The 17,082-nt window shown below is 53.7% G+C and overlaps 1 protein-coding gene across 1 annotated transcript in view; it reads left to right on the top strand.

Moving 5' to 3' along the window:
* Positions 1 to 6,488: 6,488 nt before the first annotated feature.
* Positions 6,489 to 17,082, top strand: part of PCM1 (pericentriolar material 1) — an 82,157-nt gene continuing 71,563 nt past the window's right edge. The window contains 6 exon segments of the mRNA XM_043969619.1: positions 6,489 to 6,579; positions 10,629 to 10,748; positions 11,581 to 11,826; positions 12,518 to 12,787; positions 13,847 to 14,017; positions 14,179 to 14,295. Of these exon segments, the coding sequence (XP_043825554.1) occupies positions 10,653 to 10,748; positions 11,581 to 11,826; positions 12,518 to 12,787; positions 13,847 to 14,017; positions 14,179 to 14,295 (900 nt within the window). The 5' untranslated portion in view covers positions 6,489 to 6,579; positions 10,629 to 10,652.

Genomic DNA, 17,082 nt, shown 5'->3' with positions numbered 1-17,082 from the left:
TGTGTGTGTGTGTGTGTGTGTGTGTGTGAGATCGAGGCCCTAGAGACACAAGAGCTATGGGTATAGACAGCCAAAAATGGAGGACAGGAGCAATTATTTGGAGGATCCAAGCCCCAAAGATTTGGGGAACCAGACAGAGGTGAGAAACTTCCATGTGATGTAGGAGGCAAAAAAGGGGTTAACAGAAAAACCTAAGAGCCGAGCTCTAACTCAGATCTGAGCTCCAAGAAGGATTCAGACCCCAGTTAATGGAGAACTTACAAGTCAGGATGCTAAGTTCTCCCACCCACAGAAATCAGTACCCATAATGGGAACAGAGGGAGGCAGGCCATGAAGACCTGAAACTATAACAATGATAAACTGACAGGCTATAGAAATTCCGGCTAGAAATAAATGAAATATGTAGATGTTTTGAAACTAGCCATGGGAATCAGAAAGAGACGTGCAGAAAAGGCCAAATTTGTCCCCAGATTCGCCTTATGAAGTATAAACCCCCAAAACACATCTGCATGGAAAAAGGTACCAGCCTCGGGGGTTGGTTTAGGACCCCAGGAACTCCAAATTAGGATAAGCCCTCCCCTGTACCTCCCTAAGGTGGAGATTATTATAACGAGACTGATAATCAATTTATCCATACTATAAATATAACTATCTTTTCTTTCCCTATTCAAGAGATACCTTTCCACTTTTCTGGTTCTCTCCCTGTGTTCACTCTCAGTATTCCAATAAACCTTGGGAAACTGAGTTACTGAGTCTTATAATTCTTTGGGGATGACTCACCATCAATTTGACCCTAATTCCATCCCACATCACATGTTCTGTCTCTGCTCAGCTCCCTACTTGTTACATGTGAGGAACAAGCCTGATTTCTTAGTCTTGCAAGTTAGATTGTACAGGCTGGGAAATGTGTCTGGATTGATCTGATTATTATCAGAGGAAGGCTTGATAGAGGGTTTGTGAGAGGATGCACCCAAGAGTCACACAGGTTGAAGGGGGCTTGGATGGGCTGCAATCTGTACCCTTGGAGGGAAAATCCATGCCCATCAAGGATGAGTCCTGGGCTGATGGCTAAAATACCTTCTAGCTGCAAGTCAATTAGCATATGACATTGAAAGTTTGAAATATTAGTAAGTAAAATGCAAAAGAAATGAAACAAAGAATCAGGAATTTTGGTAAAAACTTCAAACCAATTCAATGAAGTTATTACACACCTACTATAGGCTCGGGACAGGGAAGAGAGAAAAAAACAGAAAGAATTCCTGCCCTCAAGAAGCTTACATTCTTAATGGGGGAGGGGTACAAAATGTATCCAGACAAGTAGAAGATAAATACAGGAGGATGTGAGCACTGTTGGGGAACCAGGAGAGACAACAGGAAGACACTGACACCTCCAAAAGAGTCAGTTTATCAACAATACTGATCTCAATCCTTCCATGTCTTCATTGATGGGTGAACAAGTCGCCGGGGCAAGAAGACAGCATCATCTGATGGCCGAACTTCCAGCAATGAACCCTTCCCCTGGGGCTGGCTGGTCTTAGAACAGCTGGTCCCTGACCTGGATTTGTGTCCAGATTGAAAGACTCCTGGCGTGGGGGGGGGGGGGGCGGGAGATGATGGGTTTGCCCAAAGCTGATGTGGGATGGAATTTGGGGTCAATTGATTGTGAGTTGTCCCAAAAGAATCACAAGACTCAGTGACTCAGTTTCCCAAGTTTTATTGCAATGCTGTGAGTGAACACAGGGAGAGAACCAGAAAAGTGGAAAGGTATCTCTCGAATAAGGAAAGGAAAGACAGTTATATTTATAGTATAGATAAATTGATCATCAGTCTCATTATAATAACCGATATATAATACATTATATATCTATATTATAATATATAATAATAATATAATAACTGGGGAGGGCTTATCCTAATTTGGAGTTCCTGGGGTCCTAAGCCAACCCCCAAGGTGGGTACCTTTTTCCATGCAGGTGTGTTTTTGGGGTTTACACGTCATAAGGTGATTCTGGGGACAAATTTGGCCTCTTCTGCGCATGTCTCTTTCTGATTCTGATGCTTAGTTTCAAAACATCTTCATTTTTCTTTTATTTCTAGTCCAAATCTCTATAGCCTGTCATTTCTCCATTGTTATACTCGCAGGTCTTCATTCCCTCTCTCCCTCTGTTCCCTTTTATGTGGGTAGCATCCTGACTTGTAAGTTCTCCATTAACTGGGGTCTGAACTCCTCTTTGAGCTCAGATCTGAATTAGAGCTCGGCTCTTGGGTTTTTCTGCTAACCCCTTTTTGGCCTCCTACATCATTAGACTGTGAGCTCCTGGAAGGCAGGGACCGGCTTCTTTGGAGTTTTTAGTTTTTGTGTTTGGCCTTTGTATCCTCAACACAGTGTTTGCCTTATAGGAGGAGCTTTTTTGTTAGTATGTTGTTCAGTCCTGTCAGACTCTTCGTGACCCCACTTGGGGGCTTCTTGGCAAAGATACTGGAGGAGTTTTCCACTTACTTCTCTGGATTACTTTACAGTTGAGGAAACTGAGGCAAACAGGGTGAAGTGACTGGCCCAGGGTCACACAGCTAGGAAGTATCCAAGGCCAGATTTGAGCCCAGACCTGGTGCTCTATGCACTGAGCTACCCAGTTGCCCTGAGCAGAGCTTAATAAATGCAGCCTCTGCTTGAGGACCCCCAAGGTGGGGGAGCCCATCCCCTTTCCTAGGCAGTAGACATGGCTCTTTGCCCCTTCCCTTCCGGTGCTCCTGGTCCTGCCCACTGGGGCTTCAGAGAACCAGTCTAGTCCCTCTGCCCCACAGCAGCCTTTCCAATGCTTCTAGAGATCCACTCATCCCCACTGCCCCCCACCCCCACCCAGTCTTTTTCTCCAGGCTGAATATCTTCTGCTCCTTCATCATGGGCTCCTGGCCTTCCTCCCCTCCTACGGGCACTCCCCAGCTGATCGATGCCTTCTCCAGCCGAGGTGCCCAGTTCTCCAGATGAGGTCTGAGGAGGCCAGAGCGAAGCTGGACAGTCACCCCGCTATGCCTGTGACCCAAGGCAGTCAGCTTCTCACCTTGCTGCCTGGCCTCTGAAACTCCCCACACCCTCTCCATCTAGGCTCCTATGGGTGTGTCCCCAAGCCACTCTCCTGGACGTTATTATGGATTTTGGACTTATGCCACCTCCCCCTCCCCTGGCAGCCAAGCTCCAATGTATGACTGGGGTGTGGAGGTGACACCAGGCCAAGTCAGGGAAGCCTGGGCAGGCCTTCTCAAGCTGGCAAGTCTCCAAGCTCAGGTCTAATGACAGATGGGCAAGGAGCAGGAAGGACAGGAGTGGCCATCACCACAGGGGTGGCCGTCAGGGGATAGCTGACACTGGCCAGAGAGGATGCTGAGATCCCTTCAAGGAAAGCCAGGAGCCTGGAGGCCCTCTGACCACAGGCCTACTCCCCCGCCCCTGCCCCAGGTAGCAGAGCCCCTGGCAGCAGCCAGGACTTGTGTGAGACAGGGGGTGGAGTGGGAAGTCCAGGCCCAGCTGGAGTCAGTTAGACCCCTTGCTGGGGTCAGTTAGAGGGTGCCCTTCCTTCGGGAAAGCAAATCGGTTAATCAACCAGATAATGAAACAGGCCCGCCAAGGGGACCCAGAAAATTAGGTGCCTTGAAATTTCCAGCCAGAGCCTCATTGGAATCCCACCTGCCTAATTTGTTTACTACCTGGCTAGGCGCAGGGGGTGACGATGATCCCTCCTTAGGCAGGTATCCCCACTACAAATCAAGGCTTAATTGATCATTTTGTCCACTGACTGTGTAGACTTTAAAAAGTGATGGAGAAAATATTAACAATTCAGATTAAAGTGTGTTGTGGTTTTCAATGTTAAACACTGAGCAGCACATCCCTGGGCACAAGTATTGTTTGCTGTGTGTACACTTTGTGGTGATGAAAAACCTTTTACTTGGCTACATATAAAAGGCCCAAGGGGCAGCTAGGTAGTACAGTGGATAGAGCACTGGCCCTGGAGTCAAGAGGACCTGAGTTAAAAATCTCAATCTCAGATACTTACTAGCTGTGTGACCCTGGGCAAGTCACTTCACCTCAATTGCCTTAGACATCTTATGGTTCTGGGTAGATGAAGCCTTGGGGGCTTTCAGATGTTGGCTCTGTCTCTTTTCTGTGTGTGCCTGAATATAAATATATGACTTTTCTGGTTTGGTTTTGTGTCTTTATTTTCCCCAATCTTGTGTGAATGTATTATTGAATGATAACCTTGAGAGCTTTGAAAGGTTGAAGAGCCATCACAGGTCTAGGCTTTGATAGTAGAAGTTGCCTGGGTCCCAGGAGCCAGGTCCAATGAGGAGCTAGCCCAGGGTGCTTCTGCCCAGGAAAGGAGGAGGGCACCCTGTGTGCTGAGAAATGTTTTATATCCCTCCTTCTAAGTCTGCATGTTGCTGCCAGTGTGCCTCCTGATTTGGTTGGGGCTCCTGGGACTTGCTGCACCTTCTCGGTGAATACCCCCTTGTGAAAGCTAATTAGTCACAGCTGGGTAATTGATACTGGAGAGGTATTTGGGAGCACTCTGGCAGGGGCTTGTGATCATAGGCTTAGAAAACTGGACCCAGGGGCAGCTAGGTAGCATAGTGGATTGAGCACCGGCCCTGGAGTCAGGAGGAAGGACCTGAGTTCAAATCTAGCCTCAGACACTTAACACTTACTAGCTGTGTGACCCTGGGCAAGTCACTTAACCCCAATTGCCTCACCAAAAAAAAAAAAGAAGAAAACTCGACCCAGTCTCTTTCAATTATCCCTAAAACTCTAAGGGGGGGAAGGTCCCCGAGCTCTGATATGCCGACGTGAGTGGAGACTGGGAGAGGGTGTGCAGAGTGTGGAATGAGCAAAGGAGGCTATCAGGAGAAGGACAAGAACCAGGCAGAAGCAGCACGACAGAAGTCACCCAGAGGAGAGCCTCCTAGGGTGTCACCGCCCCGTCATTTCATAGAAGAGGGAATCTGGCCTTCCTCTGGTGCGGAGACACTGGCACCGCTGGCTGCAGGTGTCCAGAGCCCCCGCCTAGAAGGAGAACTTGACTTTGTGGGAAACCGCACTTGCAGAGGGGCGGGCAACCAATGGGGAGGACAGCGCGTCCCTCACGCTCCGACCGCAGGGTGGAGGAGCGCCAGGAGCAGAAGGCTGCAGAGGGCTGGGGGGCAGCGCCGAGCAGCACCGGGATGGGAAGAGAGGTAGGAGCCGCCGCCGGTCCGGGCGAACCTCGCAGCCTCCGCACAAAGCTAAGCTTCCCCGCCCCGCCCCCATCCCTTTTCTGTAGCTCGCGGGGGAAAGGAGCAGCCTCCCCATTTCTCTCCGTGCCCGGGAAGTCTGTGGACCTTTGCACATCCCCATCGCCCAAGTTTGCTTCCCTCTGTCTGCTATTAAATACCCCGGGTAACTGTGGAAATGTGTGCGCGCTGATGTTTGCACGCAAAGGGGAGGGGGAGAGTGGCAACAACTGGGAAGTCAGGGGGGCTCGGGTCAGAGCACGACAGAGAAGGGATGCTTTCTGCCAGGGTACCCCCCCCCGGGCATCGCAGCCAGTCCGTGACACTGCGGCAAGGTACCTGCTGGCGAGGCGAAGCCACCTGCACGCATGCCCCTCCGGCAGGGTAGGAGAGAGGGGATGTGAAGAGAGAAGATACCACCTCCAGGACCGCGAGGGGAGAGGGAGGGGGAGAAGGGGACCGCGGAGAGGACAGGGAGGGGGCATGTCCGGCCAGCCCCCGCCCCCCGCCGTGAGTCAGCACTCCGAATTTAGCCCGGCTAAGTGCCCGCAGCTGCCCAGGGGCAGGGGCAGGAACGCAGGCGGCCGGAGGAGTTTCGCCGAGCGGCGCGGAGAACGGCCCCCGGCACAGACATCAAGTGAACCGGGGGTCCGAGGTTGGGGGGCAGGCGTGGAGGGCGCCGCACGGGGGTGCTCCCGCTGTGAGGTGGGGGAGGGGAGGGTTCGGGTCCGGCGAGTCGGGTCTCCCCAGTATCCAGCGGGGGTGCAGCAGAGGCGAGGGTCGTAGCGCGGAGGCGATCACCGAACCCGGGGGGCTGAGGGGGGGGGTCGCCCGGCGGGAGAGTCCGGGGTGGGGGGGGTGCGGCGTTAGAGAGCCGAGGCGCCCGCAAGGAGCTGCCGGCCCGGTGGCGGCCGGAGAGACCCCCGCCCTAAGCCCTTTCCCGGGCCCTCCCGCCCGGGGGGGGGGGCGCTTTAGCTCGGTGACGTCAGCTCGGCCCCGCCCGGGGAAAGTCCGTTCCCTCCTCGGAGCCCCCCTTAGCGCTCGGAAGGGGGGACCCTCCGCGGGAGACGCAGCCGCGGCCAGCCGGCCGCGCGCACTGCACTCTGGGACGTGGAGTTCGTCCCCTTACGTCACGTCGCATCACGTCCCATCCTACGGCCTCTCCCCGGCGCGGGCGGCGGCGGCGCGTGCTGCGTAGTGCGTGGGTTGCCGAGGCGACGGCGCAGGCCCGGGCGCGCGCCCCCTCCCCTCCCCCCGCCTCCCCCCTTTCCCACCACAATGAGCTCCTAAGATGGCGGTTGGGCCGCAGGCGCCGAGGTAGAGGAAGAGGCCGGAGGGTCCGGGGCGGGGATCCGGGGGTGGCCGGGGCGAGGCGGAGGTGCGGGGTGGCCCGGGGGGCTCGGTTGGGGTGCGGAGGGGGCCCGCGCGCCGGGGAGGGACCCCGCGCGACCCCCCCCCCCCGCCTCACGGAGTGGGGGGGGCGGGGGGCGGTCTCCGCCGACTGACCGAGCGGGGCGACGCCGGGCCTCAGTTTACCCGCCCTCCTGTCCCCAGGGGGCGCAGGGGGCTGGGCCGGGCCTGGTGACGGGCGTCATGAATATGTAAATGACTCCGCGCCGGGAGGGGGCGTGGGTGGGGTGTGCCCCCCAGGAGGAGGGGGGCGTCCCGCTCCCGGCTTTCCCGCCCCCGCGCCCGCTGCTCCCGCCGCCTCCCAACCGCCCTCCTCCCCCCCCTCCGGGGGACCCCCCCGGGGACCCCCACCTGCTTGGGCGTGCGGAGCTCTCGGGCCGGGGCCGGGCGCGGACGCGCGGGGGCCGCACGTGGGTCATCTGGACCGCCTGGGGGGGGTGCGGAGGGGAAGCCCCCAGGGCAGCACCCCCAGCGGGGGGCGGGGCCCAGGGCCGCCTCCTCCCCTCTGGGTATGGAGTGAAACTTGGGGGGCGGCCCCGAAAAGCACCTGTTTGACGCCAGTTCCAAGAGGGGGGCAGGGCTGCGCCTGGGGAGCCCCGCCCCGCCCGCCGGTGAGGAGGCGCGTCCACACCTCCCGGCCCCTGCCGCTCCTTCGGGCCCCCCCTTTTGTCGTTGGCCCTTGGCATTGCGCCGGGCACACGGCGACGGCTTTTAATCGGAGGAGCCGCCTGGGCGCGGGGAGGTGATGCCCGGGCTGGGCATCGGGAGAGCACGGCCGGGAGGTCGTCCCGGGGGGGCTGGGGGGCTTTGAATGCCCAGGAGGAAGCTCGGGGGCCCGCGCTGCCCGCCTGGGGGCTTGCACGGGGGAGGCGCCTTTGGACCTCGTGACCCCGAGTTTGCGGTGCGTGGGGGGCCTCCCGGCCGGCAGACCACCGCGTGTCCGTGTCCTGGAGAGCCCGCGCGGGTGAGCACCCCACCCCGAGGGAAGGGGCGGCCTCCAGAGCGATCTCCGCCCCTCCGCCCAGGGGAGAAGCCGGCCCAGTGGGGCGGCCCCGGCGCAGGACCCGCCCGGCCCGGGGGCCGCGTCGGCTAGAGGCGGCCCCTGGTGTTTGCCCGAGAAGGGGAGCCCCCCAGTGCCCGGAGAAGTGCCGGGGGGACCTGCAGCCTGCGGGGCTTGGGCCGGGCTGCTTGTCGTGGGAGGGAAGCCCCCTCCTCCACTCTGCCTCACGCCCCACCCCAAGCGCCCGCGAGTGAACCGCTTAGAACGGGGTGTCCCGTCTGAACAAGGGAGGCGCTGACCTCCGGGGTCCCTCCCCTAGGGAGCCGTGGACTTAAGAAGCCACAGTGTGCGTGAAAGACTGGGAATTCATTTTTAAGAACCGTATTCCGGACTGTTTTTCGGTTCCGCTCCATCTTAATGAGGCCCAGAGACCTGAGGAAAAGGCAGGTTTTAATTAATTAGAGAGCAATTTGTAAACTCCAGGTGGGCATCCCAGGGCCATTGCGCGAGTTCTTCTCCTTCGTGGGATGAGAATGGGGTGGCGGGTGAGCAGACAAGGATTTGTGTGTTTGCGGGAGCCGGATATGATGTAGACATAAATGCCAAGCCTGCAGCAGCCAGCCACAGATGGCTACGGGCAGGGAGAGGAGGTGGTAAGCAGCAGACTTGGGCTCCTTCCCCCGGCCATCACCTGGCTGTCGAGAGGTGCGGGCCCTTAGGAAATGAGGGATTCCTAACAAGGGGGAGGTTTGGAAAGATCGAGAGGCCTGAAGTGAAGCTGGGGTGGTGGCATGGTCTGTACCCTGGCTGTTTGATTTGTCCTACGTGCCCTTGCTTCCGGTTCAGACTGGATTTCTAAGTCCAGGACTCCCCCTCTCTTCTCCAGTTACATCCCACGGGTATTTCTTGGGCTCTTACTGTGGGCAGAGAACATCGCTTCATTCTAGGGAGCAGTCTGCCTTCAGGGCACTGCGAGTCTCCGTGTACACAGCCTGCCAGGGGAAGTCCGAGGCAGGATGGACAGGGCGGCCGGAGACCATGGCATCTGAGCTGGCTCTTGAACAATGGGTAGGTCAGCAGGAGGAGCAAAGCCCCGCCCGCCTGTGGGAAAGGGCAGAAGGGGGGTAGAGAGTGGCCACCGATTAGAGAAAGACCTGGAAGGCCAAGGCCGGGAGTTTGGAGGTTATCAGGAGGCTGGAGGTATTAGAAGCCCTGAGAAAGTTTTGAGCAGAAGAGGCTGATAATCACATCTCTACCCAAGAGGTGGGAGCCTCAAGCTTTATTGGGAAGTAGCCAGGTAAAGGCTGGGAAAGGATGGAGGTGGAGTCCGCCGGGCTCAGCCGCTGGGGAGAAGAGGGCCAGAGACAGCTCCGTCCTTTCCACCTTCTGCGGCCTTTCCTCCAGAGTTCACTTGCTCTTGGTGCTGCTTTACTTCAGACCAACTGCAGGACGGACTTCTCCCCTCCCCGTTGGAGCGCAGGGATCTTTCCTTGCCTGGGGCCCAGCACTGGGATTATCCACCTCTTGGCTGGTAGCGGTTCTTGTGCGGAGCTGCTGCTTTTTCCTCTTGCCATGGATAAGCGAGAGCTGGCTAGAGACGAGATTCTGTTCTTGTAAGCTGTCTCCAGAGCCCTTGTACCACACCGTAAGTCAGGGGTTCAGGGTTCTCTTAGGAGCCTGTCTTTATGGAGATCAGTCCTCAGTGTTCAGTGGTGTGCGTCTGGGGGCCTCCCACGTGCAGGGCCTCCTCTGAGGGCCTGGGGAAGATACAAAGAAAAATGAAGACACGGCCTCTGTCTTGTTGCTGGGGGAGGGGGAAGAGGGGAAATGGCTGTAATACTCGCCAACCAGGCAGTGGTGCATGTCCTTAAGGTACGATAATGGTAAGTCTAGTGCCACAGCTGCTATAACTTTGGAGAGTCTAATTCTGCTGTGGCAGGGTGGAAGTAGGGGAAAAATCATGCCGATGACTAGCCTGGCCTGAGATGGGAGGGCAGCACAGGCCAGTCACAAAAGGGTTCCTGGAAGAGGCGCATTTGAGCTGGGTTTTGCATCTCAGAATAGGACAAAAGCAGGGAAATGCTTTTGTATCAGACACATGGCAGCCTCTTCAGCAGCTCAGTTGTGCTTGAGGAAAGTCAGTCATGACCTTGTGGTAGGCCTTGAATGCCAGGTGAAGGGCTCTGTGCTTTATTCAAGTGCCAATAGGAAAGCATTGAAGGGTTTTGAGCAGGAAGGTGACAGTCAGATCTGTATATGAGAAAGATTAATTTGGGGCCACTGTGAGAGAGGAATTGGAAATTGGAAGCCCAGTTAGAAAGCTGCTCTGAACCCATGAGGGCCTGACCTAGGGTGGTGTCGTGGAAGCTTCAGTGCTTGGTCATCCTTGGATTAGGAAGGGGGTTGGGCAGGAACAGGCAAGCTCAGAAGATCTGTGATATGTGTTTGGCAGTGGCCCATTTTGTGGTTCAGTATACTCTTTGCGGAGCCTTCTTTTGATTGGGGGGGGCAGTGTTTTTTGGGGGGGGGTTGGTGAGGCAATTGGGGTTAAGAGACTTGTCCAGGGTCACACAGCTAGTAAGTGTCAAGGGTCTGAGGTCAAATTTGAACTCAGGTCCTCCTGAATCCAGGGCCAGTGCCTTATCTACTCTGCCACCTAGCTGCCCCCCTGCAGTGCTTTTTATTTTATTTTATTTCTTTTTAAGTTTTTTTTTTTTAGTGAGGCAATTGGGGTTAAGTGACTTGCCCAGGGTCACACAGCTAGTAAGTGTTAAGTGTCTGAGGTCAAGTTTGAACTCAGGTACTCCTGCCTCCAGGGCCGGTGCTCTATCCACTGCGCCACCTAGCTGCCCCCATCGGCAGTGCTTTTTAAATGAGAAGAAATCCTTGTCTTTTTCATGTACTGAAAATTCTGTCTTGTGGCTGGGTCTGCTTTTAGCTTCACTTTATTTTGCAGATAATTCTTGATTAATGGGACAATATGGCCACCGGAGGAGGTCCTTTTGAAGAAGGCAGGAATGGTCAAGATTTGCCAAGCTGGAGCAATGAGAGTGTGGATGATCGGCTGAACAATATGGTACGATTATCCTGGTCATCGCAGTCATATCAGGGACCATGCTGCCTTAGTCATCGATCCCCAAAGGATCAGCCCAACTTGGCCCATGAAAACCCTCTGTGGCACAAATGTTTTAGTCTGTCAGGAAAGCAGTATCTTGGGAGCTTAGTCATTGTGGAGATGTGGTCAGGGACTTCAGAGGTCTTCGAGACAAGGAGACCAAGAGTCGTGAGGTTCCTGAAGTCACCCAAGCTGGAAGGAAAAGAGCCAGGATGGAAACCAAGGCCTTAGACTCTGGGTCCAAAGTTCATTCCAGGGCACCCTCTCCTCAGTTCCCTCAGGGTCCCAGGTATTCAGGGGGTCTGTTTGCTCCAGCTGGCTAAGCTCTGTCCACTAAGAACAGGATTGCTCATTGTCTTCCGGGTTCACTCCTCACCCTTGGCTGCCTCCGATATAAATTCTCTCAGGATTCACCATGGGCTCATGAAGGCCTCTGTGATTTCAGCAGGTTCTCTTTGTGGGTGCAAGGCTGAACCCCAAGGCTGCTGCATTTCAGCTGAGGCCTTGGGTTAAGCTCAGTGCTTTATGTTTTCTGGGGATGCTCAGACATCGGTTGGCATGTGACAGGTGAGCTGGGGTCAGAGAGAGACCTTTCCAGAAGCATAGTGGATCCCATTTTAGGGCCAGCACTTTCTAAAAAGTTGGGCCAGGGGAAATGCTATCAGGTGCCTGGGAACCGACATCATGGATTAGCATTTGAAGGTCAAGCATATTTTGGTTCCTAAGTAAAATACCTACCTTTGCTAAAGGACTAATGAACTCTGACTTTATTGCTTTTATCCTCCTTTTTAAGGACTGGGGTGGCCAACAAAAGAAAGCCAACAGATCAGCAGAAAAAAACAAAAAGAAGTTTGGTGTAGAGAGTGAAAAAAGGGTGACGAACGCCATTTCCCCTGAGTCATCACCGGGAGTGGGACGGAGAAGGACGAGGACCCCACACACCTTTCCTCACAGTAGATACACAACGCAGATGTCTGCTCCTGAGCAGGCCGAATTGGAGAAGCTGAAACAGCGCATCAACTTCAGCGACTTAGACCAGGTTTGTGACTTCTTGGCCGTGGGGGAAGGACCTTGGAGAGTGGCGCTCTCTGCCGTGGCTGGGGCTGCTGGGGGCTGCTCCCTGTCTCTGACTCAAGCTCTTAGGTTTCTGAGGCCTCAAGGACCAGACGTGTCTTGGCGTTGTTCTCAACTCCATGCTTTGTAACTGTGCCCAAAAGAACACTTGTTCACAAGGGTGGGTCCGAGATTCATTTTAAAAGGTGTCGTTCTGTTAGTCAGTGGCCTCGGTTCAGGAACAATGACGTCGGTGACTCTACCAGACACAGACCTCTCAGCATCGGGTCTGTCTTATTCTGGGGGTATTACGTACTGCATGAAATTTGCATTCTGGTAGATTCAAGTCTGAGCTGACAGAGTGAGTTAGTGGTTTGAACTGGCCTTTTAAAGCCGGTCTCTTAGGCTGATGTGCCAATGGACTGGTGGTTCTTAGACCTGCAACCTGCCAGAGATCCTGTGGACAAGAAAGCCTTGTTCCTGTAATTCAGAGGCATCAGCTATGTTGTCTCTGAGCCAGTGTTGGGAGAGCCAGCTGGGAGCCTTGTGGGAGCGGCCTGAGGATGCTGGGAATTGAGCGAGCAGGCCGTGTGTGCGCTGCCTGCTCAGTGCAAAGTGACTTTGGATTTGTTCAAGCTTTTTCATGTGGGTGGGGTGGGCTTTCTTTTTCACTCTAGAGGAGCATTGGAAGTGATTCTCAAGGCAGAGCAACAGCTGCTAACAACAAACGACAGCTTGCGGAAAACAGAAAGCCCTACAACTTTTTGTCGATGCAGATTAACACAAACAAAAGTAAGGATGTCGGCACAAGTCCTCAAACGAGGGAGACGAGTGGGTCATCTCAGTGTAAAGAGTTATTTGCGTCTGCTTTGAGTAAAGATCTTTTACAAAACTGTCAAGTCTCTGAAGAAGATGGGAGAGGAGAACCTGCCATGGACAGCAGCCAGGTAATGCTCTTAGCACCTGTGTGTGCCTTCTGTGTTTGGCCCACATCTTCCCCTCTCCCAGTGAGGAGACCTTTGAGAAGAAATCCAACATGCTTGGGGCTTGTACACATGGTTAGTTTTTGTTAGGTTAAGGAGCAACTGATTTTTATTTGTTTTCTCCAATAGAGAAAAAATTCTCATTATTTTTCCCAGTGTATTTTAAATATGTTAAGGTTTGTAGGGTTATGGAGTATTGTGGCTAAGAACCACCGCTGGACACATGGGCCCTCTAGAAATGACCAGTTTTCAGAAATCTGGAATAGAGTAAAAGATACCAGAGTGTCTAGAAAGTTCCTACTCTAAGTTCCTGTGAGTACCTTGCAATCACCTTGGGACCACCAGCATTTGTGGTTGTGGATAGAATGTTGGCCTCTGTCTCACTTCCCTGACAGTCACAAGGCAGTCCGTGGTCCTCCCTGAGACTCAGCTCCATCATTTGAAAAAGGGCTGCGGTCATCCCTGTAACCCCTACTTCATAGGCTGGTGGAGTGGCTCAGACGAGAACATTTGGGCAAAAGGATTTTGTAGATTGTAAAACACAACAGTGTACCCGTCAGCTGCTCTCCCACCCCTTGGGTTGCTGTTGGACACTTGTTAGATGTCATCGCCAGTGCCCTTGTCTAGCCTAGGGCACGTGGGAGTCACCTAATCCCTGCCAGGGGACAGACAGATGGACGAGACATAGAGGACTGAGGTGCATCAGTGATGGACGCCAGTCTCCCATATCAGTTGTTAAGAGTTTGAGGGTCTTTTGGATTCTTTTTGGACTTTAGTGTCTAAATGGAAGCAGCTGCTTCCCCCCCCCCCCCCATACACTGTACTCTTAGGTTAACTCCTTTTAAAGTGGCTCCTTCCAGTGAAGGACGCTCCACCATGAACACCATGGTCTGGGTCCTTCTGATACTGCTGTGTCTGTCGCGTGAGTAGGGGGCCTGCAGCGGGGCAGCGACGGGCTAGTGCTCAGGCCTTACACAAGCCTCTGTGACGGGAGCCTTAACTGTTGGACTGTCCTCTCTGCAGATTGTGAGCAGGCTGGTTCAGATTCGGGACTATATTGCCAAGGCTAGCTCCATGCGGGATGATCTGGTAGAGAAAAATGAGAGATCTGCTAATGTTGAGCGCCTCACACACCTCATAGATCATCTCAAAGAACAAGAAAAGTCCTACCTGAAATTTCTGCAAAAGATGCTTGTGAGTTTTAGCCCTTTTGAACATTGACCCACTGGGAGCCCTGCGCAAGCAGGCCTCGTTACCGGTGGTGGTCGGTGGTGTCATGGGAGCGGTGCATCCATTTTCATTTCCTGTTGTCCCTTTGGAATCGTTGTGTGATTTATGCCACTGCCGTATTGCAGGCTAGAGAAAAGGAGGAGGAGGATGTTCGGACTCTAGATTCCGCTGTGGGATCTGGCTCTGTAGCTGAGAGCACATCGCTAAACATAGATGTGCAATCGGGGGCTTCAGACGCCACGGTAAGCCGCTTTTTAGTCTTTATGCTGCTGGGGATGAAGGCGCCGGTTCTTGTGGCTCTTGTGCAGGACAGGATTTCATGAGAGCCGAGCCTTGGGCCGGAGCACGTCAGCCCCCCACGCTGCCAGAGCTCCGCCCAGACGTTGTACGGCGTGTGCCAGCCACTCGGCCTCTTCCTTTATGGAAGCCACAGGGCTTCACCTTAGTGGCAGAACTTAGGGCTGCTGTTACAGCTTCCTCCTTGAGGAGCACCCCTGCCACTTTGTGGGGAGAGATCTCTGCCGTGTCCCCGGGGGCATGAGCAGGGGGAGCCCCAGCTCAGGGCTGCCAAGACCCAAAGCCGCAGGCCTTTCAGGCTTAGCCCAGGCACCCCCAGACCCAGCAGAAAGAATAGTTTTCTCTTTAAGCTGCTTTACCCAGTGTTGGCAGCTGGCTTGGGCACTGGTAGATGGGAGCGGGAGATTGGGCTAAAGCTGTTCCAGGACAGTGGGCACTACCAAACGTGACTTTTACTTAGAAAGAACAGGCATTTCAGAAGTGTTGGGGACTGCCTAGCCAGACCCAGAAAGAATAAGCACCAAGCCCGGCCTCGGTAACGGCCCCTCTGTGCCAGGGTGGCTTGAGCACCCAGCGTGATGGCTGCGGCTGGGCCTGGCGCAGCAGGCGCTATAGAAATGTCCACTCTTCTTGCTACACAGGAGCAAACTCTGTTTCTGTTTGGTCCTTGCTCCCACAGCCTCCTTAGTGAAAGACAGGGGCTGACAGGCAGAGCACTTGGGGGGGCGGGCTGAGGATAATGCATGAGGATTATTGGAAGTACAAAGTGGGAGGGAACGATATTGGTTTATTTTCACTCCTGTTTTGTTTCCTCCCTTCCTCGAAGAGGAAATGAAACCGTTTTCACATTCCTCTGCCTTATTTCCACAGCAGCCATCCTGGAATGGCTGCTTTGACAAGTTGAGCAGATCAGGGGAAGTGGGCTTCAGCAGCGGGGAAATTCCTTCTCACAGCTGCCATGAATGTGCCCCAAATCCCCCTTCTCACTGGTTTCGCCTGCCAGTTGTGAATGGGGCGAGGGGTGGAGACATGGCCATACAAGACAACAGTGCCTTTGACTGAGGGGTGGAGAAGTGTTAGTTCCCAGCCAAAGGACAGAGGAGGAAAACTGTGAGGTTACCGAGGAGGGTGGGCAGTCAGACTTGGGGCAGTGGTCTCTTGGCCACTGCTTGAGGTCAGCTGGGATTCCCTTGACTGCTCTGCTTAACAGGAAGGTCCTCAGGGACTTGAAGCTCCCTCCTCCCTCCTGGGGGGTGGGCAGGGCAGGGAGGGTTGGTGAGTGGGTGGGCCTTGTTGATGAGGCTGCCTTTAAATGTGTGTTAAACAGGAGTGTGTGTTAAGAAAACTAATGCGCTACACTATTTAATAAAGGAGGCATCTTGTAGTCTGAGAATTCGGCCCTGCATTGAGGACAAGCTAGGGGACTCAGCTTCCCAAGAACAGGTTTCAGACATTGACGTCCCTACAAGTCCAAAAGGGAAAGGTGACAGACCTGCTCAGAATGACAGGGAAATATGGCCTAATAGGAAGTATAGCCACGGACGTGGATTATCCGCAAAGGTACAGACACTACAGCCCTGGGCAGGGGGGTGGGGGGGGAGGGCGGCAGGGGAAGCCTCTCTTGTGTGCCTGCTTTCTTGACTTTCTGTGGCGATGGCTCTTTAAAATGGTCACCATCATTAATGAACCTCCTGGTGCATGAACCTAAAGATTCACCACTTAAGCTGGTCCCCGTCCTCTAAGCTTTTAACAGCTTAAAAAGAGTCTGAGAGTCTTAGGTTCCAAGGGAAGCTCCCATTGGGGGATCAGTTGTGGGACTCAGTCTTTTGCTAGCATCTCGGCTGTTTCCTAGAGGAGTAGAATTGAAAATTCACCCGAGCCTTTTTTCCTGCCTTTTGTTGAAAGGAAATCTTTCTAGTGTTTCCTTTTCCTTATTTATATGCTAGTTGAAAATTCTTTCAACTTGTTATTCCGTAATCAGATTGAGTGCTGGGCTCATTTCCTCCAATGTTTCTCACAAATATTTTTTGTTTTAACTTGCCATATTTTGCCATTATAGTACATAGGGCTCTAAGATAACTACCCATCCAAGTTAGCCCATTGACAGTAATTTGATTTTTTTTTTTTTTTGGGTGAGGCAATTGGGGTTAAGTGACTTGCCCAGGGTCACACAACTAGTAAGTGTTAAGTGTCTGAGGCCGGATTTGAACTCAGGTACTCCTGACTCCAGGGCCGGTGCTCTATCCACTGCACCACCTTGCTGCCCCGACAGTAATTTGATTTTAAGGTAGTATATGTTTATATTTGAAATGTATTTTTTTAAGACTTCATTTCTTGGGGTAAAACGTCTTTTGTTTGCTGAACCTATAATTTCATTATTATTGAAAATTCCCAAGTAAGGAAGCACCTTGAACCAAGGCAAGTCGGCATTTCTGAGGACTCCCTTAGAGTCTTAGGGAGTCACCGAGAACTCTGAGAGAAGGAATTTGCTCAGGGACCCAGTATATGACAGGACTTGAACCCAGATCCCGGCTGGCTCTATGCACAGGACCATGCTGGCTGCCTTTCTTTTATTCATGTGATTACTTCAAATAAAGGCAAAAGCATAGAGCTTAACTGGAATTGTGTTGGTGGCTTGGCCAGACTCTTGGAGGAATGTGGAGTTGCTGATGAGCAGACGGCTGGGGAGAATGTGCAGGAGGCTCTTTGTTCCTTAGCTTGATAGGAGAGAG

This window comes from Dromiciops gliroides, chromosome 6 (assembly GCF_019393635.1).
Source record: "Dromiciops gliroides isolate mDroGli1 chromosome 6, mDroGli1.pri, whole genome shotgun sequence".
NCBI classification, from domain to species: domain Eukaryota; kingdom Metazoa; phylum Chordata; class Mammalia; order Microbiotheria; family Microbiotheriidae; genus Dromiciops; species Dromiciops gliroides.
The sequence above is the reverse complement of the archived record's forward strand: the minus strand, read 5'-3'. Positions and strand labels throughout refer to the sequence as shown.